The sequence below is a fragment of the Scylla paramamosain genome, chromosome 16 (assembly GCF_035594125.1).
Source record: "Scylla paramamosain isolate STU-SP2022 chromosome 16, ASM3559412v1, whole genome shotgun sequence".
Classification (NCBI taxonomy): domain Eukaryota; kingdom Metazoa; phylum Arthropoda; class Malacostraca; order Decapoda; family Portunidae; genus Scylla; species Scylla paramamosain.
Window position 1 is genome coordinate 15,426,922 of NC_087166.1, and position 25,579 is coordinate 15,452,500.

Below are 25,579 nucleotides of genomic sequence, written 5' to 3' on the forward strand. Positions count from 1 at the left end.
GAGAGAGAGAGAGAGAGAGAGAGAGAGAGAGAGAGAGAGAGAGAGAGAGAGAGAGAGAGAGAGAGAGAGAGAGAGAGAGAGAGAGAGAGAGAGGGAGGGAGGGAGGGAGGGAGGGAGGGAGGGAGGGGGAGTGAGAGAGAGAGAGAGAGAGAGAGAGAGAGAGAGAGAGAGAGAGAGAGAGAGAGAGAGAGAGAGAGAGAGAGAGAGAGAGAGAGAGAGAGAGAGAGAGAGAGAGAGAGAGAGAGAGAGAGAGAGAGAGAGAGAGAGTTTTAGATGTGATGGTAAAATTGCACAGCCACAGTGCTGCATCATACCAGATAGGACAAAATAGACACATTTTTAGGGATTTTGGTGGAACTTTCGCTGTTGCCTTAAACATATCAAAAGCTTTTGATGGAGTCTGGCACAGAGCTTTGATTTCAAAACTACTTTTCTACAGCTTCAATCCTTCTCTCCGTAACTTCATCTTATGTTTCCTCTCTGATTGTTCTATTTCTGCTGTGGCAGATGGTCACTGTTCCCTTAAGTCTATTAGCAGTGTTCCTCATGGTTCTGCCCTGTCATCCATCCTCTAACTATTATTCATCAATGGTTTTCTAAACTTCTTTTCCTATCTACTCCTGCACTGTTGATACCACTTTGCACTTTTCCATGCCTTTTCATAGACATCCAACCCTTCAGGAAGTAAACAGCTCAGGCAGGAAAGCCACAGAATGCCTGACTTCTGATCTCTCTAAAATTTCTGACTTGGGTAGAGCAAATTTAGTATTGTTTAATTTTTTTTTTTTTATGTAGGAAGGATACTGGCCAAGGGCAACAAAAATCTAATAAAAAAAATGCCCACTGAAATGGCAGTCCCATAAAAGGGTCAAAGCAGTGGTCAAAAATTGGTGGATAAGTGTCTTGAAACCTCCCTTTTGAAGGAATTCAAGTCATAGGAAGGTGGAAATACAGAAGCAGGCAAGGAGTTCCAGAGTTTACCAGAGAAAGGGATGAATGATTGAGAATACTGGTTAACTCTTGTGTTAGAGAGGTGGACAGAGTAGGGGTGAGAGAAAGAAGAAAGTCTCAAAAACTCAATTCCTCCATCTATCAACTTGACACAACCTTCCACTCCTCTTCAGTGACACTCAACTGTCTCCCTCAACATCCTCGATCAGTCCTTTCCTTATAATCTAAGCTGGAAACTTCACATCTCATCTCCAGCTAAAGCAGCTTTCATGAAGTTAAGCATTCTGTGTTGTCTTTTTCTCACCACCCTATTCCAGCTGCTAGCTCTGTACAGGGGCATTATCTGTCCATGTGTGTAGTTTGCTTGACATGTATGGAAGGGGAGGTGGATCCATTCACATTGCTATTTTTGAGAGGGTGGAGTCAAAAGCTTTTCATCTCATCAACTCATCTCCTCTAACTGACTGCCTTCAGCCTCTCTCTGATCGCCGCTATGTTGTAGCTCTTGCTATCTTCTACCAGTATTTTCATGCTAACTGCTCCTCTGATATTGCTAACTGCATGCCTCCTCTCCTCCCATGGCCTTGCTGCACAAGACTTTCTTCTTTCTCTCACCCCTGTTCTGTCCACCTCTCTAATGCAAGAGTTAACCAGTAATCTCATTCATCCCTTTCTCTGATAAACTCTGAAACTCCCTTCTGTATTTCCTCCTTCCTATGACTTGAACTCTTTTAAGAGGGAGGTTTCAAGACACTTGTCCTTTGTTTTTCTTTATTATTCTATCTGACATCTTTAGGGGTACTGGCAATAACTGGGCCTTCCTTTTTATTAAAATTTTTGTTGCTCTTGGCCAGTGACCTTCTTACATAAAACACACACACATAGAGGAGTGATGATATTAGTAAAAGAGGATATTGTTATTGAGGATGTGGAATATGATGATGGAATGGCAGAAACACTGAGCGTTGTTTAAAGAGAACCTGGATAAATATGGTTATGGAGACAGGACAAAATGAGCTTTGGCTCATGCCCTGTACAATACAACTAGGTAAATAAACACACACACACACACACACACACACACACACACACACACACACACACACACACACACACACTACAATTTTTTAATAACTTTATGATGAAATATATATTTTTTTTTCCATAAAACATCCTTGTAAAACAGGGTTGTGTCTTATGCAGAGGTGCGTCTAACACTCCAGCAAATATGGTATTTATTGATGTTATGGGAAAGAAATTCAATGGACTAAGAATGTTTTCACCAGAAAATTCATAATGAAAAACAATATATACTGTCAATATGCTTAGAGTGAAAATATGTACAAGAGTGCAAGTATTCTGGGTAATAAGCACATGTAAAGGCAGGTATTACACATTCCTCATTGTTTTGTTCCCTGCCATGCCAGGAATAACTTGGTAGTCAAGATTGAACTGCTTGAAATTAACCTGAAGGTGTTATGTTTGATGTATATTAATAGTAGAGGATATTATTTTATTTTATTTTATTATTTTTTTTTTTTTTTGTTGTTGTCAAAATGACTAAATGAAGATTGAAGCAAGAAGTGAAGAGACCATGTGGTTTCCAAGTCATGCACTTGTTACTTATAATTCAGACTAGTCCAAGTTATATCAAACATGTTCACTCTAATCTATCCAAAAATTGTGTAAAAGTACAAGTTAAATAGAATTCAAAGTATGTTAATCTTTCCTTTTAATAAATACACCAAATACAATATGTATGACACTAAAAGAAATTATCCATATTCAAAAACCTTTCCTCTCTCCAAAACAACAATTCTTACCCAACAGGTCTCTTACCTCCATGGCAAACTGTCCCACATAGGTGCCAGTCATGGTGGAACTCTGTCCAGCTGCCAAGATGCCCACAGCCCATATATACATGCAGGTAATCCCATAGGTGCATCCCAAAAACACCCCGGCCTTATAAAGATCTGCATCCACAAGCTCATCATTATCCTGTATTGTGAATGAAAGAGAAGATGTACTATTATAAGAGAAGATGTACTATTATATACTGGTATCACTTTTTTTTTTTTTTTTCAATACATATAACTGGCTATTTTCCAAACATGCAGAGTGATGTCTATGAAAAAAAAGCACAATATTGGAATGTAGGTTTAAGACAAATAATTTGACGTGTAACTCCATGGAATCATGGAACTATTGAGACTACTTAATAGATGCTCAACTTAACTAACATTTTAACTAAAATAAAAAAAAACAACTTAATAGTGGTCTCAGGAATAAACTATGTAATTAAAAATGGCAAAAATTGTCTTTAATCTTTAGATCAGTTTGTAAAAAAAATACACACAAGTCAGGAAAATATTCAACTGTCACAGGTAAAGTCTTTGAAAGCAGTGAAAGGAGTGGAAAAAATTAATTATGGAGGTGACGAACATTCCATTAATCCTTACCATGTCCTGATTACATTTATTCTCATGACCTCTGTCTCCATTAACTTCTAATCCATTTCCAGCACCTATCTTTGTTATGCCAGAATCTTCCCATAATTAAGTCATACCTCTCCCCTCTCTATCCACTCAGATGCACTGCTATTCCAAGGACACCTACCCTTAGAAGGTATAGGAATATCCTTTGAGTACTCTCTTCATAAACATATGATCTATTTCTGTTCATTATCTTTCCTCCCAATACATTCCCTGACATAATTCTTTTTTTGTCAGTTTTTTTTCCTTTACCCTTAATTTGCTTAGGGACACAATGCTAATGAATTCTCTGGCATACATCCACATCACCTAAATGTATTCCTTTTTAGTTAATACGAGTACATTACTTGACAATGATTATCATCATCCATTTTGAAAGGTTCCACACATGTTTTCATGTGTCAACCTTCTTTCATTAATGGTAGCTCTCCAGGATGCATCATCTTTAGCAGCTGCACAAGCCTAGATATAAGATCCCTCTTGACTAATTCATAAATTTCCTTGAGTCTCTCTCTCTCTAAACAGTCATACTAAAACTGCTCTTTTCACTGAATCACTCTGCACTATCCTCCCATCATGCCAAAAGTACTATCAAATTAATATACTCAATTCCCATGTTCTCTCTTCATTTTCTATTTGTTATCCTTCTTCAGTCTTTGGCTCAGCAAACCAATCATCTTCATCTATATTCACTTTAACCTGTGAACCTCATCCTCCTTTAATATCCAGGTTTCATCAGCTTGCACATCTAACCTCTTAACACAAGTTATATACAGGTATCCCTTGAATTTTAGGAGCAGTCTCCTCAATATTGGCAATAGTAACAGTCCCACAAACTTTCCTATCTAATTCTAATTCTCAGAATTTAATTAGCACTTGTACTGCCTCCTTCACAGAAAAACACTGAAAGGCCCTGCTATTTAAGCCAATCATCATCTTTATAGACATTCATAATTCCTATGAATGCTTTAATTTTTAAATGAAAACATATATATGACAACATTTATCAAAACAGAAACCTTCCAACCCTACATCCTCATCAGCATTCATTTTCTCTCTGACAAAAAAAAAAAAAAAAAAAAAAAAAAAAAAAGTAGATTTTGCCTGATTCCATTCTTAGGAAAGCCTTAATTAGAAGCTCAACACCAAACAAGAACTTACCATTAACTAGCTATATCACTAAATCTTCCCTTTCCAACTTAAGTCTTACATCCTGTTGGCTAGTGTAATGGCATTTCAGATCCTTTCTGATATTTCCATTGCCACCTACCATCTTTTATTATTTTTTTTTCCAACATGCTGTCTATATACAACATTCCAATTTGCAACTTTCAACTGTTTTGCCATCCTGAATAGTGCATTTTACTTTGTTAAATCATTTATCCTACCAGTATGTGAAAGACCCAGCCATTCTGTAAACTTTGGAACTCCTGATGTCACTTTTACATTTTTATAATCTCATAAAGGATCTCCTAACTACATTATGCAGCATCTATTATACCCAAATCAGACAAACACATGACATGCCCTTGTTTGTTGATCCTATCAACTGTGTCTTACAACTTTACACTTGGTGCTTACTTGGAAAACATCAGAATGGGTGTTGTTCATGGAGACACAGCGCTCATGCTGAAATAGAAATGGAAAAGAGTCAGTGGTGTGTCTGTAAGGTGTACATGTATTTATGTGCATGTGTGTGTGTGTGTGTGTGTGTGTGTGTGTGTGTGTGTGTGTGTGTGTGTGTGTGTGTGTGTGTATTTACCTGGTTGTAATGTAAAGGAGGGTAGCTATGTTTGTATTTATTAGTTGTATTAGTTCCGCGACAGTTCATGGGCCTACTCCACATGAACAAGGAACTGTGTAACTTTGAAGAAGTGTCGCGGCTTACCCTAACCTGCAGGCTTGCCCGGGGACTAGTAGGAGATTCCCTGTAACCAGTTGGGGGCAATAAGCAGCAGGAAAGGACTAATTAACAGTTCCAAAGAGCCAGGATAGGCCTAGCAAGCCACTGGTGTTACAGTTTTTGCTCAAGAAACGCAGAACGTGCCTCGGAATTGGACTGACCAAAGGGTAACGAACCAGAATGGAACTGGACATGAAAATAGGAAACAAAAGACAATAAAGATTGCAACGATAAACTTGGCAACATTCAAGGATAAAGAAGAGGAAATAATAGAGATGATGAAGGAAAGAAAGCTGGAAATCATTGGATTATGTGAAACTAGAATCAAAGGGAAAGGAGAAAAAACATTACATGAAAATTATAAGATCATATATAGTGGTAATGAGGATGGAAGACATGGGGTTGCTATAATGATGTCACCACTGATGGCAGAAAGGATGGACAGTATGGACTGCAGAAATGAGAGAGTGATGGGTATAACGTTAACTATAGAACAGACAAAAATTAGCATTATCCAAACATATGCTCCACAACAGGGCAGAAGTCTGAGGGAGAAAGAGCAGTTTTATGAAACTCTACAGGAAATGACAGAAACAATAAGACATCACGAGAATGTCATTGTCATGGGAGACATGAATGGACATGTCGGACAGAATAGAGATGGAGTAGAGCACATCATCGGAGAGTTTAGCATTGGCGAAAGGAACCAGGAGGGAGAAAGATTAATAGATTATTGTGTGATGAATAACATGTCCATTATGAATACTTATTATAAACATCAGGAGAGCCATAAATGGACATGGTATCGGTGGAATGCAGCACAACAAGGATATACTGAGAGGTCAATGATTGACCTGTTTCTCACCAACAAGAAAAACATATTTAAAGATGTTAGGACCATACCATCTGTGTCCTTAGACTCTGACCACAGGTTGGTGGTGGCTAAATTAAAAATTGTAAAACCAAAGGAAAAAGTCAAGAAAAAGCAAAAGAGATTCAAACTGGAAAACCTCAAGGACGAAGAGAAGAAGCAAGCACTACGGCAACTGGTAACATTACGAAAACCAACCGAACTGGAATTGGAAGAAATGAACGTAGAAGAACAATGGAATAAATTCAAGAACACTGTGTATGGGGCAGCTGAGGAGACAGTTGGTATTAAAATCAAATATGGAACCAAAAAGAAAAGTACTGCATGGTGGACTTATGATGTTAGGGAAGCAGTCAAAGAAAAAACAAGATCTTTCAGAAAATGGATGAAAACAAGAAACATTGAAGATAGAGAAGATTACGTAGATAAACGAAACAGTGCAGAAGCAACCAAAAGAGCAGCCAAGGAGGACATGTGGATCAAGATTGGTCAAGATCTAGAGAGAGACGTAGAAGGAACAAGAAAATTATTGTATAGCATGGCTAAGAACTATAGGAAAGGAAATAGCGAATCAACATATGCAATAATGAACAAAACAGGAGAACTACTAACAAAACCACAGGAGATTGAAGAAAGATGGAGAGAATACTTCCAAGAACTTCTAAATGTGGAGGATGTGGAAATGGATGAAGAGCGGAATCTAGATATACAGGAAGAACAAGGAGAGAACCCAAATGAGATCAGTATAGAGGAAGTGAAGGAGGCACTAAAGAAGATGAGAAGCAGCAAAGCCCCGGGGGACGACGAGCTCCCTATAGAGCTATTTAAAGCTGCTGGGGAAGAATGTGTAGAGTGGATGAGGTACATTTTCAGTAATGCATGGAAAGAGGAGAAAGTGCCCCATGACTGGCACAAAGCAATAGTACCTATGTCCAATATATAAGAAAGGCAGTAAAACAGATTGTGCAAATTATAGAGGTATATCCCTGTTATCTCATGTTGGAAAATTGTATGAAAGAATAGTTGAGAAAAGATTAAGAACCTGTGTCGAGGAGAAACTAGGAATATGGCAGTATGGTTTCAGGCCCAATAGGAGCACGACAGATCTAGTGTTCACTTTAAAGATGATAATGGAGAAGAGTTGGGAGTGGAGCATTGATAAATATGTGGCTTTTATAGATCTGGAAAAAGCCTTTGATAGAATTAGAAGAGATTGCTTGTGGAGAGTCTTACAACATCAAGACTACGGCATAAACTCTAAACTGATACGAGTAATTAAGAGTATATATAAGAACACAGAGAGCAGAGTCCAGAACAGAGAGCTGGAGAGTGAATGGTTTAGCATTAAGACAGGAGTGAGACAAGGGGGAGTGCTCTCTCCTTTGCTATTCATTATATACATGGACAGATGCCTGAAGGAAGTGTGTGTAAGGGAGGATAAAGAGATCACGCTGGCCTATGCAGACGATGTCGCTGTCGTGACAGGAAGCCAACAAGATCTTCAAGAGGCCATGACAAGATGGAATGATGTCTTAAATAGGGAAGGAATGAGAATGAACAAACAAAAAACAGAAATAATGAAAGTTGGCAGAATAAAGGAGGAATGTAATATTTACATAGAAAACGTTAAACTGAAGCAGACCGACAAATTTTGTTATCTGGGAGTACTTTTCGACGAGGAAAACAGACAGAATATAGAAATTTTAAATAGAATACAGAAGTACAATGCAAATGTCAGTGCATTGTATCCCATACTTAAAGATAAGAATATTCCAACAAAAGCTAAAACCATAATATTTACAACAATACTAAGACCAGTACTTCTATATGGGTCAGAAACTTGGACACTGACAACAAGAACATCTTCACAAATACAAGCAGCAGAAATGAGAGTTCTGAGAATGATCAGAGGTGTGACCAGACTTGATAGAATTAGAAATGAAGAAACCAGAGAGAGATTAGGGATAACATCTATACTGAAGATAATTGAAAAGAACAAATTGAGATGGTATGGACATGTCCAAAGAATGGAAGATACAAGATACGCAAGGAAGTTTCTGGAATGGGTTCCTCTAGGCAGGAGGCCGGTGGGACGACCTAGGAAGCGATGGATGCAGGGAGTTGAAGAAGCTACTGAACGAAGAGGAAGAAATCTACAAGAAATAACCAGAGATGAGGATTTCATGGATAGAGACCTTTGGAGAAGATTCGTAGAGGCCGGACACTGACAGGCATTGCCTACCTTGCGTCTGGTGTGAGAAAGGTGAGAAATACAGGGAACGAGACAAAGTTCATTTTGTCCTGTCTTCATAACCATATTTATCTAGTTTCTCTTTAAACATGTGTACTGTTTGCCACTACCACCTCTTCCTTCAAATCATCATTCAAGATTTCAATAGTTCAATATAGGAAACTGTATTTCTTGATGTCACTCAAACATCCACTCTTCTTTATTTTCTTCCCATGCCCACTCATCCATCTCTTCCTCCTCCATCTGTGGTACCAAGTCATTTCTGTCCATTCTTTCTATATTGTTTATGAATTTGTACATTGTTATAAGGTCTCCTCTTTCTCTTCTCTCTTGTAGTGTTGGTAATCCAATCTTTTCAAGTCTTACTTCGTAGTTTAAGTCTTTAAACTCTGTTACCATCTTTGTCGCTATCCTCTGTATTCTTTCCAGTTTCTACATTTTTTTTTCTATGTTTAGGACATATCATGGTTTTTATAATTTTATTGATCATTTCTTTATCTAAATAGTTAAATGACACCCTAATGTTTGTTAACAAACTGTATGTTGAGCCAAATATTCCATTTATCTTTTAGGTGATAGTGTGTCCTGCATCATTACTCCCAAATCTTTTTCTTCATTACTTTTCATTATTATTTCTCCTCCCATTTTGTAATTCTATGATGGTCTCTTTCAACTTTTTCCTATTTTCAACACATGGCATTTTCTGGCATTAAATTCTAGTTTCTATCCTTGGCTTTATGCATGTATCTTGTCAACATTCTTTTATATCTCCTTGCAGTCATTTTCATCCTTTATTATTTTAATTATTTTTGCATCATCAGCAAACAGGTTTATATAACTATTTAGATCCTCTGTCAAATCATTTACATATATTTGAAACATGATAGATGCCAACACAGATCCTTGCAGCACCCCACTTGTCACTTCATGCCAACTTGAATTAATGTCTCTGATTACTGTTCTCATTTCCCTCCTTTATAAATAATCATCTGTCCATCTCAAAGTTCCTCCCTTTAGTCCTCCTTCATTCTCTAACTTCCACATAAGACTTTTGTGGGGAACTTTATCAAATACTTTTTTTTGAGACCAGGTATACTGCATCAACCCATCTGTCCCTCTCTTGCACTCCATCTATTACTCTTGTATAAAAGCTCAGTGGATTTGTAACACAGGATCTCTCTTTCCTGAATCCCGATTGTTTTCTGTGATTATCTTTTAATCTTCTAAATATTGCACCCATCTATCTTTAATTATTATTTCACAAAGCTTGCTTCCATCACTTGTTAATGACACTGATCTGTGATTTAATGGTTCCATTTTATTTTCTCCTTTGTATATTGGAACTATACTTTTCCATTCCCTTGTTACTTTTCCTTCTTTCAATGAGCTGCTGATTATATCGCATAAGGGTTCTTTTATCTGTTCTCTGCATTCTTTTAATATCCATCCATTTACCTGAACTGGTTCCATGGTTTTTCTAACATCCAGCTCTTCCAGCAGTTTCTTGATTTCTTGTCTCTTTACTTGTATCTCCTGTATTCCCTCATTCTGTGATACCACTTTCGGTGCCACAAAATCAGTTTCCCTTGTAAATGCAGATTGAAAACTCTTGTTCATTAGTTCACTCATCTCCTCAGTAGTTTCATAAATTCTTCCTTCTCTTCTTAACTTATTTATGTCATACCTATGATTCATTTTTCCATTTATGTATCTGTAGAAGAAAGAGTTTTGGCTATTCCTTGCATTTTCTTACTATGTCACTTTCAAAATGTCTTCTTCTCATCTTACTGCATCATATTCATTCCTTGCCTTTCAGTATTCTTCCCTAGTATTTCTATTCAGTTTTCTCGTCATTTTCCTCTATCCCCTATCCTTTTTCTTTTTTGCTTCTACACACCTGGCATTATACCATTTGTGCTTCCCAATTTTCACTTCATAACTTGGTAAAAACTGTTGCACCCCCTATCTACACTTGCTCAAAAATATCTCGTATTTTCTTGAACTACTTTACCTTCAAATTTTACTACGTCAAATCACTCTCTGCTGAGTCGAGCTTTCCTATGAGATTCACCGCAGCCCACGCACCGTCAGTCGCTGGAAAGCTTTCGCGCCGATCAGACGTCAAGACCACACAGCTCCCGCCTTCACCGGCTCGTGCCACATCATCGCTACAGGTACACGGCTTTCTAAGGTGGATCTATGGTATGGGATGGGCCTACCATAGTGCCAATGGTATGGGACAGGCCTACCATTGAGGAATGGCATGGGTTTGGGCCTGCCATATAGCCATTTTAACCATACATATGGGGCTATACAACCTTACGGCTCATGTTCTTGGTCGGCAGGCATGTCCGGCTCTGCCCCGCCACCTGACGTGGCCTTCCAAGGAATTAGGAGAAGGAGCAGCAGTGTTTCTTCAAGGACGAGGTCTCTTTCCCAGGATTGTAGCGGCAGTTCCTCCGATTTTTCGCCTCGGCACAGTTGGCGGCATAGGAGTCGCCGCCGTCAAGACCAAGAACACGTGCCACCCCACCATGTCAACAAACCGGCTCAACCACATGGAAGTGCACAGAATCTTCCTCTGCACCAGGCATCGGCTTCCGCGCCTACAGCTCCCGAACCTTCATGGCGTTTAGTGTTGGATGAGTTGGCGGTATTGAAAGGTGAGGTAGCGAAACTTCGTGCTAACACACATACTCACCCTCCTCCGTTACCTGAGGATCATCTTCCGGGTACTTCAGGAACACACAACACAGTTTCACCTCCATTCTCGGGCTTTAATGACTCCAGCAGCGAGGATGGGGAGATTAGAGAGGTGTCACAAAGGGGCAGTGTTTTGCAACAGGCAGCCAAGGCTTTGGGGCCCCCTGACAGTGTTTCTGCAGACATTGACCAACAGGTGGCGGTTATGGTTAATCAATTGTTTGACAACAGTATGCAAGAGGAAGACTACAGGGCCATCTTGGAGGAATCAGCCACCAGACGACCAAACAACTGTCCTGCATTGGCGCCTGTGGAATGTAACCCGCAGATTTTGGGTGCCTTAAAGACTGACGCGAAGAAAGCTGATTTTCGTCTTAAGGACATAAGTGGTGACATTCTCAAGGCAGGTACCATTTTAACTAGGTCACTTCTAGCCATGGATGTAGTGGCACAGGAGAGTGACCACCTCGCTGTTGTGCAGAAAGTAGGTATGATTAACGGCGCCTTGGCGTTGTTGGGTCATGCCAATCACAGGTTGAATTTGGCTAGACGTTTTCTTATGAAAAGGGAAATTAACCAGAAATATTCCCACTTATGTGCTGATAAGGTCCCCATGTCGCGTTTCCTGTTTGGGGATGACGTGTCTCAATTGGCCAAGCAGATCGAGGACACAGAAAAGTTAAAGAACAAGTTCTCCCTCAAGAAACCGGCATACCCTTGGAAAACCACCAGTGGCAGGTCACGTGGCTACTGGGGGCGAACGTGGCATAGAAACTCCGCAATGAGGTTCCAACCCTATGGCCTGCAGAGGTCAGGCGCCAGGACGGGACAACGTCAACTACCAGCGCGGCAGGACGTGGACTCAAAAAACGCCAGGAGCCGGGGTCCACAGAGACCCCGGCAGTAGTGGAGGTGAGTGACACCTTTGAAGCTGGTAGAATTCATAAATTCACAGCAGAATGGAAAAAACTGACACGTGACCCTGTAATTTTAGACATTGTGCAACATTGTCATTTAGATATAAATGTTGAGGAAATTGGACATTTATTCTCAAGGGAGACTACATACAAGTTCAGTGCAGTAGAAAACCTTATAATCAGTGATGAAATTGAGAAACTTTTGGACCTGAAAGTCATTGTGGCCACACAGAGGGAAATGGGACAAGTTATCTCTCCAATTTTCCTAAGGCCTAAAAAGGATGGTAGGTATAGGATGATGCTGAACTTAAGAGAACTCAATTTCCACGTCCCTTACAAACATTTTAAAATGGAAAACTTTGAACAGGCTATTAGACTGATTCATGCAGGGGACTATTTAGCTTCGGTTGACCTTAGACATGCTTACTATTCTGTCAAGATTGCTGATGAACAACAAAAGTTTTTGTGTTTTACATGGAACAATAATGTTTATCAATTCACATGTCTTCCTAATGGTTTTTCAGAGGGGCCACGAATTTTCACAAAGCTATTGAAACCAGTTTTTGCAACACTGAGGGAAAGAGGGCATTCCATTACTAGCTTTATTGATGACACCCTCATCTGCAATAACACTTGGTCAGGATGCCTTGCAACCATTAAGGACACTATTGATCTCCTCCAGAAGTTGGGTTTTTGTATTAACGCAGAGAAGTCGGTGTTGACACCCACCAGGACCATTGAGTATTTGGGGAATGTGATTGATACTAATTCCATGACGATCACCTTACCGGAACGGAGGAGACACAAAATTATTCAGGCCTGTCGGAATCTCTTGGGTAAAAGCAAGGATAGAATTAGGGAAGTAGCCAGAGTTACAGGTCTTTTGGTCGCTGCCACTCCTGCTGTGGAATTAGGGAAACTGCACTACAGGAAGTTGGAGACAGAAAAGACGGCAGCTTTACAGCTTCAGTATGGTAATTTTGATAATTGGATGACTATTACTGCTGACATGAAAACAGATTTGAGTTGGTGGCTTGATAACATCTATACACAGGACAGGAAAATTTTTAGGGGTGGCACGGATATTGATTTATACACAGACGCTTCCAGTTTAGGCTGGGGGGGCCATCTCAACAATCGAGCCAGGTCGGGTAGCTGGTCTTTGGAGGAAAAATTACTACATATTAATGCACTTGAATTGAAAGCCATTTTGTTTGTCCTTCAGACTTTTAGACGGGAGTTGAAAGGGCATTACATTAAGGTTTATTGTGACAATACCACAGCAATGACATATGTGAACGAGATGGGAGGTACAAGGTCTCAAGTGTGCAATGTAATTGCGGGACATATTTGGCAGTGGTGTGTGGATAATGGGGCTTGGATCACGTGTTCACACATCCCAGGCAAGGACAACACACTAGCTGATTTAGCCTCTCGTAAGGTGAATGACAGGCATGAGTGGAAACTGGACATACACCTATTCCAACAATTGTGTGGCATCTTTGGTACTCCAGTGGTTGATTTGTTTGCATCTCGGCTCAATAGGCAGGTAGATTTATTTTGTTCTTGAAAGCCAGATCCAGAAGCAACTTATTTTGATGCCTTCTCTCTGAACTGGGCACGGTTTGGACTATGTTATATTTTTCCTCCATTTTCACTATTACTAGGTGTTTGCAAAAGATGCGTGCGGAAGGGGCGACAGGGTGGATAGTAGTGCCACTGTGGATGTCGCAGCCATGGCTGGGCACCCTGCTCAGGATGTTGGTGGATCACCCAAGAGTAATCATGGAGAAACACGGGGTCCTTGTTCATCCATCCTCCGACGAAGAGCACCCGATCATGCGGCACACGCGATTGATGGCATGTTCGATATCGGGGAACACTTGCAGGAACAAGGAATATCTGCGGCAGGGGCAAAAATCATCATGGCCTCGTGGAAAACAGGTACACGCAAACAATATCACCCACATATCAGGAGATGGTTACTGTTTTGTAGTAGATGGCATATCAATCCCTATAATCCCACTGTACATGACATAATCAATTTTTTGTCTGAAAATTTCCACAGGAACGTGGGTTACAAATCAATTAACACAACAAGAAGTGCTCTTTCGTCACTTGGTCTTGTGGTAGACGGGTGCAGTGCTGGGAACCATCCCCTGGTTGTCAGGTTTATGAAAGGAGTTTTCAATTTGAGACCGCCTCTACCAAGGTACACTGAGACCTGGGATGTACAACCAGTTCTGCAAGAACTAAGAGCTATGTACCCACTACATGCACTAACACTTAAGGACCTTACACTCAAACTTGTTATGTTGATGGCCCTCACACAAGCTGCCCGGGTTCAAACACTCCACTTATTAACTGTTAGGGGCATGCACATTGAGCAGGACTCCATTTCGGTTCAATTAAGTGATAACATTAAACAATGCAGACGACGGTTTAACATTCGTACCATTACATTTCAAGCTTACTCGACGGACGCTAATCTGTGTGTTTGCACAACTTTACGGCATTATCTTGCAAGGACGGAGGAAATTAGACAGGGCAATTCACAGGCGACACACGCCTTACTCATCAGCTTTATCAAACCCCACAAAGCCGTTACTAAAGACACTATTGCCCGTTGGATCAAAACGATGCTTGATAGGGCAGGGGTGGACACAACTAAGTTCACAGCTGGTAGTGTGAGGCCGGCTGCAGCCTCGAAGGCCAAATCCATGGCAGTGCCAATTTCTTGCATCCTGGCTAAAGCAGGATGGTCTAGGGAAAGTACATTTGCAAAGTATTATGACAAGCATGTTATTAGGCCAGGTGACCCTTTCCAGGAGGCAGTACTGGGGTAAATGTTCAACCCTTATTTTGAGTAATAAGCATACATATTTGTGGTTTACAACTGAGGGTATGGTAATCAGTGATGCACTATGTGTTTGGAGGCAGGGTAGCTGGTATGGCAAGGTTTATTGGTATAAATATATGTAGAGGGGCATGTATACATCCTTTCAGTAGACAAGGCAATAAATTGGTATTTCAACAATGTACTAATATGCAAAGTGACACTGTTCAGTTAGGGAATAAAAATTTTTGTGTTTACATCATACTTTACTGTTCCTTAGCTGGAAAATTTCTCAAGGCACGCCACCCACATGGCTTCGAAGCCTCATAGGAAAGCTTGACTCAGCAGAGAGTGATTTGACGTAGTAAAATTATAAAGTACACGAGACTTACCTTTGGTCAGTTGAAGTGTGCTTGTAATTTTACGAGGCAAATCACCTCTGCTTGAGGAGAGCTTTCATATGCCCTCCTCTCCCTCCCTATTGTTTCGTTATGAGTACGTTTCCATGTAGTACTCAACCTGGTATTTATCAGTTTCTCATGTGGGTGGTCGTTGCTTCAAAGTCTGACGGTGCGTGGGCTGCGGTGAATCTCATATGAAAGCTCTCCTCAAGCAGAGGTGATTTGCCTCGTAAAATTACAAGCACACTTCAACTGACCAAAGGTAAGTCTCGTGTACTTTATAATTTTTCCATAAAATTTATTAAGCTCTGCAAAGTTTGCTTTAGCATAGTTCTGCCTCCCATTTCTAAATTGTTCATTCCTGTGCAACACTGTTTCCTCCTGTAGTACTATTTCTATTGTCACATGATCATTTCTTCCCATTGGACTCAGACAATGTATCCTTGGTCCAACTATGATGGCTCTTCTTCTCCTCTGCATTTTGTAGGATTGTTCACCCACTGTCTCACTGCATTTACCATCATGTTATTCACCATCATGTTATGCATAAGTTCTTCACTCTATGACCTAACATTTTCTTTCACTTCCATCTCCTCCCAGTTGATTCCTTTAGTGTGGAAGTTGCCTAATAAGAGCACTTTTGTTACTTTTCCTTATCACTTCCTCTATGCTATTTTTTGTTTCTAGTTAAATAATTTTATATCTACTGGCCTTTCATGCATTAATTTTTGGTGGTATGTACATCACAATAACTTTCCTTTTTTCACTTCCTCTGATCTTAATCACAACACTCAAAGTTTCCATCATTCCATCACCATATCCTCAACAGCAACATCCTCTTTTACCAATATCATCACTCCTCCTCCTCCTTTTATTTTTCTGTCTCTCCTCCATGTGCACTCAAAGTTTTGCAAATCTCATCTTTATTTCCTCTTTTAGTTTGGTTTCTGTTAAACATACCACATCTGGTTTATTGTTCTTTTAGGCAGTCTTTAAGTTCCAATTGGCTCGACACCAAACTATCTATATTTGTATACATAATTTTTAAGCTTCTGCTTGGTGATCTTCCATGCCATTTTTGTGCCACCACTTCCTCACTTTCATGTCCACAACTTTCCAAATTAGCCTCCTCACTTGTTCCTGTGTTCTCTCCTCATTTTTTGACTGGGCCTCTATTCTCAACTCTTTCAGTTTACTTCTCTCTTCTTTATTCATGTCTCTTTTTATCATATTCCCCTCATTCCTTCTACTTTTGCCAGTTTTCCTGTTCTTTGTAACACGTGTTCCACTGCTGCTTGTGACATGAATCTTATTTTCATTGGTCTTGTTCCATTTTTATCATACTTTCCAATCCTATAAACCTCTTCAATTTGTTCCACTAGCTCCTCTCTTTAGCCAGCCACTTCTGCTATAATTTCCTTAGCCCTTTTCGCGTGTGTCTATTTACCTATTTCTATTTTTACACGATTGTCTCACGCTCGTATTGTCCAGCCTTTAAGTAACCAATTATCATATTTTTCTTTAAATTTATCTGTTTGCACACACTACCTCTTCTGTCAGTGAATTCCATAGATCTATTGCTTTATTTGGAAAACTGTATTTCTGTATGTCTTTGTCTCCTCTTCTTTTTCTCAGTTTCATTTTATGTTCTCTTAATTGTTTGATTTTCTCATGTAAACAAATTTGCCATGTCAATCTCTTTTCTTCTCAAACATTTAAACATCATGATTATATCACCTTTTATCCTTCTTTCCTCTAGGTTGGTTAAATTCAACTTTTCTAATCTTTCTTTATTGCTTAACCCTCTAAGGGATGATACCATTCTTGATGTTGCCCTTTGAACTTTTTCCAGTTTGGAAATATGTTTCTTTTTTTTAAGTGTGGGTTCCATACCACCACTGCATATTCTAATGTGGGTCTTATAAATAATTTTATAAATTTCCTTATCATCTCTTCATCTATGTATGAGAATGCCATTCTTATATTTGCCAATAAGGCATACATACTTCCCACCTTATCATTTATGTGATTATCCGGAATCAGCTTATTATTTATTGTCAAACATAACTCTCTTTTTCAGACTCTTAATTTCTTTATTTCCTAATTTGTATTTCCATTCTGCTCATGACTCACTTCTTCCAAAATTCAGAACATGACATTTATCTGCATTAAATTCCATCTGCCATTTCATCACTCCATTTGTTCAACTTATTAAGGTCATCTTGCAGCTCTCTACAGCAGTCTTCATTTTTTTACAGTTCTTTGAATTCTGGCATCATCAGCACACACATTCATGTAGCTCTCTTCTGCAATTACCTCAGAATTACCTCTGGCATATCATTTGCATATATCAGGAACATAATTGGTGCTAATACAAAGCCTGGCGGAACTCCACTGGTGACATCCTTCCAGGAAGAGTATTTACCTCTCATTCTCAATGTTGTTCTCATTTTCTTCTCATTTAAAAAAATTTTCCATCCATTTTAATACATTTCCTTGAACACCTTCACAGATTTTTTACTTCCAGATAAGCCTCTCATGAGGAACCCTGTCAAAGGCTTTTTAAAAATCCAGGTAAATACTATTGACCCATCCATTTCTTTCTTGCAGTTTTTCAGATATTTTGGTGTAATAGCTTAACAAGTTTGACACACAGGATCTTCCTTTTCTGAAACCAAATTGTTTATCTGATAATGATTTGTTACCTTCAATGTGATCTACTCAGTTCTTCCTTACTATTCTTTCCATGACTTTGCTTACTACACTTGTTAGAAAAACTGGCCTATACAGTAGTTGAGATGGTTCTGTTTGTTTCCTTTCTTAAATAGTGGTACTATGTCTGCTCTTTTTCCAGTTTTTGGCAGCTTCCCCTGCTTTAGGGAATCTTGCATTAATATGTTTAATGGCTTACTTAATTCTTTGCACATTCCTTCAGTACCAAGTAGGAAATGCCATCATGATCCATAGCTTTGTTTTTGTCCAATGCTTTCATCTCTGCTTCTATTTCTTCACAACTTAATACAGCAGGGTATGCAACAATGAACATGATTAATTCCAATGTAGCATTCGTTATAGCAAATGTACATTATGGCGACTGAAGAATCTATGGGAAGAAATTAATTGGTTCCAGGGAACCAGAAAATAACAAAAAATTCAATAATTTAAAAAACATCAAAATAAACACATTTTCACTACTATATTTGAGATAATACAGGAAATATATATATATTACCCTCTTGACTGTCATGCCTTGTCCCAAATTATTACCATCCTGAATTTTGCGCATTAGCACCCTAAGTTTTGCGCTGCTTTTACAAGTATCGATCAAGTTTACCTACTGTCAGTGTGATGCATATCCAGACAGTAAATCCCATCTCTCTCTCTCTCTCTCTCTCTCTCTCTCTCTCTCTCTCTCTCTCTCTCTCTCTCTCTCTCTCTCTCTTCCCTGCCCTCCTCCCTCCCTTCCTCCTTTCTTCTCTCCCTCCCTCCCTCCTTCCTTCCATCCATCCCTCTCTCTCTCTCTCTCTCTCTCTCTCTCTCTCTCTCTCTCTCTCTCTCTCTCTCTCTCTCTCTCTCTCTCTCTCTCTCTCTCTCTGTGAAAGTAAGAACAATCCTAAGGGTTGCTAAATAGAATGAGACTGATTGAGAATGAAAATGATTTATGTATATGGAAGTGAGAAAGAATGAGAAAGGATGAAGCAAAAATGTCATATTCTCACTGTGCCACTAGTTGGCACAGCGAGCACCACAACATCTGCCCAGCATTTCTTATCTTACTTGTTTACTTCACATGTTTTATACATTTGTTATTTATAAATGCATTTTCTTACAGTAAACCCTCAATAATGAACACATATGGGGAAGAGAGAGAGAGAGAGAGAGAGAGAGAGAGAGAGAGAGAGAGAGAGAGAGAGAGAGAGAGAGAGAGAGAGAGAGAGAGAGAGAGAGAGAGAGAGAGAGAGAGAGAGAGAGAGAGAGAGAGAGAGAGATGAATTGTGGCTGTGACAACCAGTTAATGACTGTAACAATAGCTGATGATTTGATGCTCTCTCTCTCTCTCTCTCTCTCTCTCTCTCTCTCTCTCTCTCTCTCTCTCTCTCTCTCTCTCTCTCTCTCTGATAAATAGAAATAACACACACACACACACAGACACGCACACACATACACATATGCGTGTGCGTGCACACACACACACACACATACACACACACACACACACACACACACACACACACACACACACACACACACACATGACCCAGCTGATCCACAGCAGTTGCAAGGATCTACCTAGGTTTGTGCAGGGGGGCCAAACTTTGGGTCCTGTCTCCATAATAGGGTCTTGTGCAAGGTGCGGGCACAGCGGAGGGGAAGTGTTATTAAAGGAGTGGCCGAAAGGGAGAAATGAGAATGATACAAGGTAAACACCGGCAGTTGGTGATATCAACAGGGAAGAAGGTGATGGGCACAAACCCAAATATTTTTTAGGGTTTCAAGGAAGAGGACCTCAGCATAACACACACAAATAAATGAATGTGAAAAAACTGAAGACAATGTGAAAATATGAGAAGAAATATGCAGCTTAACAGCAATGATAAAGGCATGGAAGGAAGAAAGAGAAGTGAGTGGTGACAGTGTAAAAAAAAATATCCAGTGATATATTAGAGGTGAAAAAGAGAAAGGTGGAAAGAGAAAGAGAAAACAAAGAACTGAGAGGAGGGGTAACAAAAATAATGAGCTTAAACAAGTACTGTGAAGAAATTAAGAAACTCAAGGAAGAGGATGAGGAGTTAAAGAAAACTTTGCAAGAGAGAGAGAGAGGTTAGGGTTGGAGAAGTGAAGGAGTTAGTGACAGAGGAAGTCAAAAGTTGGAAAGAAGAGAGAGAACAACAACAATTGGTGGACATGGAAGAGATAATAAGCCAACAGCAACAGGAACACAATAAGGATACAGAAAAGAAAGTGATTAAAATAAAAATGGAAAAAAGTAATCTTGTGAGAGATACAGTACAGAGAAAGATGTGTCATAGTACTGGGAATAAGGAGGAGAACCTGCCCATGAAAATAGCTAGAGAGAAAGTGAAAAGGGCTAAGGAAATTAGAGCAGAAGTGGCAGAGGAAAGAGAGGGGACAATTGAACAAATTGAAGAAGTTTACAGGATTGGAAAGTATGAAGAAAATGGAACAAGACCAATAAAAATATGATTCATGTCACAAACAGCAGTGGAATATGTCTTGCAAAGAACAGAAAAATTGGCAAAAGTAGAAGGAATGAAGGAAGTATGGATTAAAATAGACATGAACAAAGAAGGGAGAAGTAATTTGAAATAATTGGGACTAGAGGCCCAGTCAAAAATGAGGAGAGAACACAAGAACAAACAAAAATATTCACCTGGAAAGTTGTGGGCATAAAAGTGAGGAAATGGTGGCACAAAGATGCCATGCAAGATCACCAAGCAGAAGTTTAAAGATTATGTATACTAACATGGAGGGTTTGGTGTTGAGCCTATTAGAACTTAAAGACTAACTAAGAACAATAAATCAGATGTGGTATGTTCAATAGTAACCAAACTAAAAGAGGAAATAAAGATTAGATTTGCAAAGGAAGGATATAGCACATGGAGGAGAGACAAAAGGAAAGGGAGAAGGAGGAGTGATGATACTGGTAAAAGAGGATATTATTATTGAGGAAGTGGAATGGCAGAAACAATGAGTGTTGTGATTATGATCAAAGGAAATGAAAAAAGGAAAATCACTGTGACATACATACCACCAAAAACTAATGCATGAGAGACCAAAAAATTTAAAAGCATACAACTAGAAACAAGAAATAGTATAGAGGAAATGATAAGGAAAAGTAACAAAATGCTCTTAGTAGGTGGCTTCAACACTAAAGGAATTAATTAACTGGGAGGAGATGGATGTGAAAGAAAATATTGGGTCATGGAGCAAAGAACTTATGCAAACCATGATGGTGAATACAGTGAGAAAGTGGGTGAACAAGCCTATGAGAAGCAGATGAGAAGAAAAACCATCACAGATGGACTTAAGTGTTTACAAAAAACTCAGAAAATAGACCAAATATACACTGTCTGAGCCCACTAGGAAGGACTGATCATGTGATAATAGAAATAATACCACACGAGGAAAAAGAGTTGCACAGGAAAGAACAATACAGAATTGGGAGACAGAACTATGCTGAAGCAAACTTTGCAAACTTAATAAATTCTATGGAAAAATTAACTGGAAAGAGCTATTTGAAGATAAAGTAGTGCAATAAAATGAGATATTTTTTGAGCAAGTATAGAGAGGGGGTGTAACAGTTTGTACCAAGTTATAAAGTGAAAACTGGGGAGCACAAATGGTATAATGCTAGATGTGTAGAAGCAAAAAAGAAAAAGGACATGGCATGGAAGAAAATGATGAGACAACTGAATAGAAATGTTTGAGAAGAATACAGAAATGCAAGGAATGAATATATTAAAATAAGAAGAGAAGAAGAAACTTTGAAAATTACAGTAAGAAAATGCAAGGAAGAGCCCAAACTCATCTACAGATACAGATACAGATACTGATTTTGTGGCACTGAAAGTGGTATCACAGAATAAGGAAATAAAAAAAAAATACATGTAAAGAGAAAAGAAATCAAGAAACTGCTGGAAGAACTGGATGTTAGAAAAGCTATGGGACCAGATCAAGTAAATGGATGGATATTAAAAGAATGCAGAGAACAAGTGGAAGAACCCATATCTGATATAAGTAACAGCTCATTGAGAGAAGGAAAAGTACCAAGAAAATGGAAAAGAACTAACATAGTGCCAATATACAAAGGTGGAAATAAAATGGAATCATTAAATTATAGACTGGTGTCACTAACAAGTATTGTAAGCAAGCTTTGTGAAACAGTAATTAAAGACAGATGGGTGGAATCTCTAGAAGATGAAAATATAATTACAGAGAAGCAATTTGGATTCAGGAAAGGGAGATCCTGTGTCACAAATGTACTGAGCTTCTACACAAGAGTAATAGATGGAACACAAAAGAGGAACAGATGGGTAGATGCGGTATACCTGGATCTCAAAAATGCATTCAATAAAGTTCCCCACAAAAGCCTTATATGGAAGCTAGAGAATGGAGGGAGACTAAAGGGAACAACATTGAGATGGATGGAGAATTATTTACAAGGAGGGGAAATGAAGACAGTAATCAGACACTAAATTAAGTTGGCGCAATGTAACGAGTGGGGTACTGCAAGGATCTGTGTTGGCACCCATTATGTTTCAAATATATGTAAATGATATGACAGGGGGATCTAAATAGTTATATAAAACCTGTTAGATGATGATGCAAAAATAGTGAAAATAACAAAGGATGAAAATGACTGCAAGGAGCTACAACAGGATACTGACAAGATGCATGCCTGGAGCCAAAGATGGAAACTAGAATTTAATGAAAAAAAATGTCACATGTTGCAAATAGGAAAAAGTAAAAAGACACCTTCATGGAAGTACAAAATGGGAAGGGAAATAATAATGAAAAGTAATGAAGAAAAGATTTGGGAGTAATGATTCAGAACACACTCACCTGAAAGGCACATAAACAGAATATTCAGCTCTACATACAGCTTGTTAACAAACATTATGGTGTCGTTTAACTATTTAGATAAAGAAATGATGGAATAAATTATAACAAGCATGATGTGATTTAAATTGGAATATGCAGCAGTAGTTTGGGCTCCTCATAGAAAAAAAAATATAAGGAAACTGGAAAGAATACAGAGGATAGTAATGAAGATTTAAAAGACTTAAGCTATGAAGAGAAACTTGAAGAGATGGGATTACCAACACCAAAAGAGAGAAGAGAAAGAGGAGACCTTATAACAATGTAAAATTAGTAAATAATATAGAAAGAATAGATATAAATGACTTGGTACCACAGATGGAGGAGGGAGAAAGACGGATGAGGGGTTATGGGAAGGAAATAAAGAAGAGTGGATGTTCAAGTGACATTAAGAAATACATCTTTCCGTATAGAACTATTGAAATCTGGAATGATTTGAAGGAAGTGATGGTTGTGGAAAACAGTGTACACATGTTTAAAGAAAAACTGAATAAATATGGTTATGAAGACAGGACAAAATTTGGCTCATGCCCTGTACAATACAACTAGGTAAATACACACACACACACACACACACACACACACACACACACACACACACACACACACACACACACACACACACACACACACACACACACACACACAGAGAGAGAGAGAGAGAGAGAGAGAGAGAGAGAGAGAGAGAGAGAGAGAGAGAGAGAGAGAGAGAGAGAGAGAGAGAGAGAGAGAGAGAGAGAGAGAGAGAGAGAGAGAGGGAGAGAGAGAGAGATACATCATCAGCCATTGTCAAGGTCACTCATGCATTCACAATTCATCTCTCTAACATGCATTTGACTGTGTGTCAGCCAACTCTCCCATATTTTAAGACCTAAGATGTTTGTAAAATAAAGCAAGCATTCAATAATTTTGAAATATGCCGTAATCCGTGAACAGTGTTCAATAGCCTTAAAGGAGTCATTCTACTAGAAATTTGGTAAACAGAGGTTTGTTATAACAATAGTTTACTGTATTTAAAAACATGTAACAAAAAACTGGGGTGTTTTTTGGGGATAAAACAAATTAATGGCATTTCAATTAATTTCAATGGGAAAATTGATTTGACATACAAGCAAATTGAGTTACAAGCTGTCACGAAACTAATTACATTCATAAGTCAAGGCACTACTGTACTGATTGGAATTTCTTATTTAGTATCTCACATATTTGTTCCTCAGTATAATATTTTTTCCGTCATCTGTCAGACACAGAATTTTGTCTTTCACTTTAGTCTTGCTTTTAACGTAACTATAGAATGGCCTAGGTACATCTTTACATTTGTTTATTATGTCCTTTTAGTATTCAGTTTCTGCTTCTCTTCTCTTCTTTGTATATTCTTTCCTTGCACTTCTGCATCTCTCACAGACCCTTTCACCTCCATGTCTTCTGTATCTATTCCACAACAAATCTTTCTTTTTCTTGCAGCAATGCAATTACTGCCTAACCATTTTTTATCATTACTGTCTTTGTCTTTTTATAAGGGATATATCTTCTGACTCGTTCATTGTAAATTTCACAAAACTTTGAGTACTGATCATTTATATTTTTTTTGTTCTTCCCACTTTATTGAATCAAAATATTTTCTTAGTTCTTCATGCTTTCCTTTTTTATGATTAAGATGTCTTTTTGGTTCATTTTCTATTATATAATATGCCACTATGAAGCCCCATGTCAACACCACATAATCACTTTTCCTAATGGTGGGAGGCACACAATATTTTCTATTTCATTATCTTTTCTTGTTAAGTGCAACATTAGTAGTGATGGTTGATCCATGCTCCTCATTCTTGTATATCACATAATATGCTGTGTTAATAAGTGATCTTGTACAAGTTCTAGTAATCTATTATTCCATTGGTATTCTGAATTTTTTACTTTGCATTTACTCCAGTCTATATCACAGTTAAAATCTCCAATTAATATTAATCTTTTGAATTTATTTTCCATATTTTGAAGCATAGCTCTTATGCTTTCCTCAGTTAGGTGTTCTAACTCATTGTACTCTTCCATCTCCCAAGCTCTTGTCCTTGGAGGCATTATAATGTTGCTACCATTATTTTTCCTTCTTGTGTTGCTATCTCAATAGCTACTAATTCAACTTTATTTGATATGTCAAACTCAACTTCTTTTACTATTAAGTCGTTAATGGTCGATATTATGAGTCCTCCTCCATATTTATGTTCTCTATCTTTTCTCTATATCTCATAATCATTCAAGTATAATGTGGCATTTGATAGTGACAGTTTCTCAGTGAGACATTTTATCATAAAGTTCATAAAGATACCAATCCATCAACATTTGTGTGCATTATTTTTAACTTTTCATTTTTTAATATATTTTTTTAAATCCTGGTTTCTGTTATGTGAATGTATTCTTTCTTTAGTTGCATTCCCAGGACTTTGTATAAAAAGTGTTTGCTTCTTCCTCGGACATTTCAGCACTTTTTTTCTTAGCTTCAGCTACCAATTCTTTCATCTTTACCCTGTCTTCCTGTCTTTAAATTTTTCCATTGCCCATTTTTTTTTTTTTTTTTTTTTTATCTTCCTAGCATTTCTCAAGACAGTTTCTGCCATGTTGGTATTTTGCTGTACAACC

At 38.5% G+C, this 25,579-nt stretch overlaps 1 protein-coding gene across 1 annotated transcript in view; it reads right to left on the reverse strand.

Moving 5' to 3' along the window:
• LOC135108109 (natural resistance-associated macrophage protein 2-like) overlaps positions 1-25,579 on the reverse strand; it is a 134,044-nt gene that overhangs the window by 44,579 nt on the left and 63,886 nt on the right. The window contains exons 7-8 of the mRNA XM_064018788.1: positions 5,025-5,072; positions 2,791-2,949 (exon numbers count right to left, since the gene is read on the reverse strand). Coding sequence (XP_063874858.1) covers positions 2,791-2,949; positions 5,025-5,072 — 207 coding nt within the window. The remainder of the gene's footprint in view (positions 1-2,790; positions 2,950-5,024; positions 5,073-25,579) is intronic.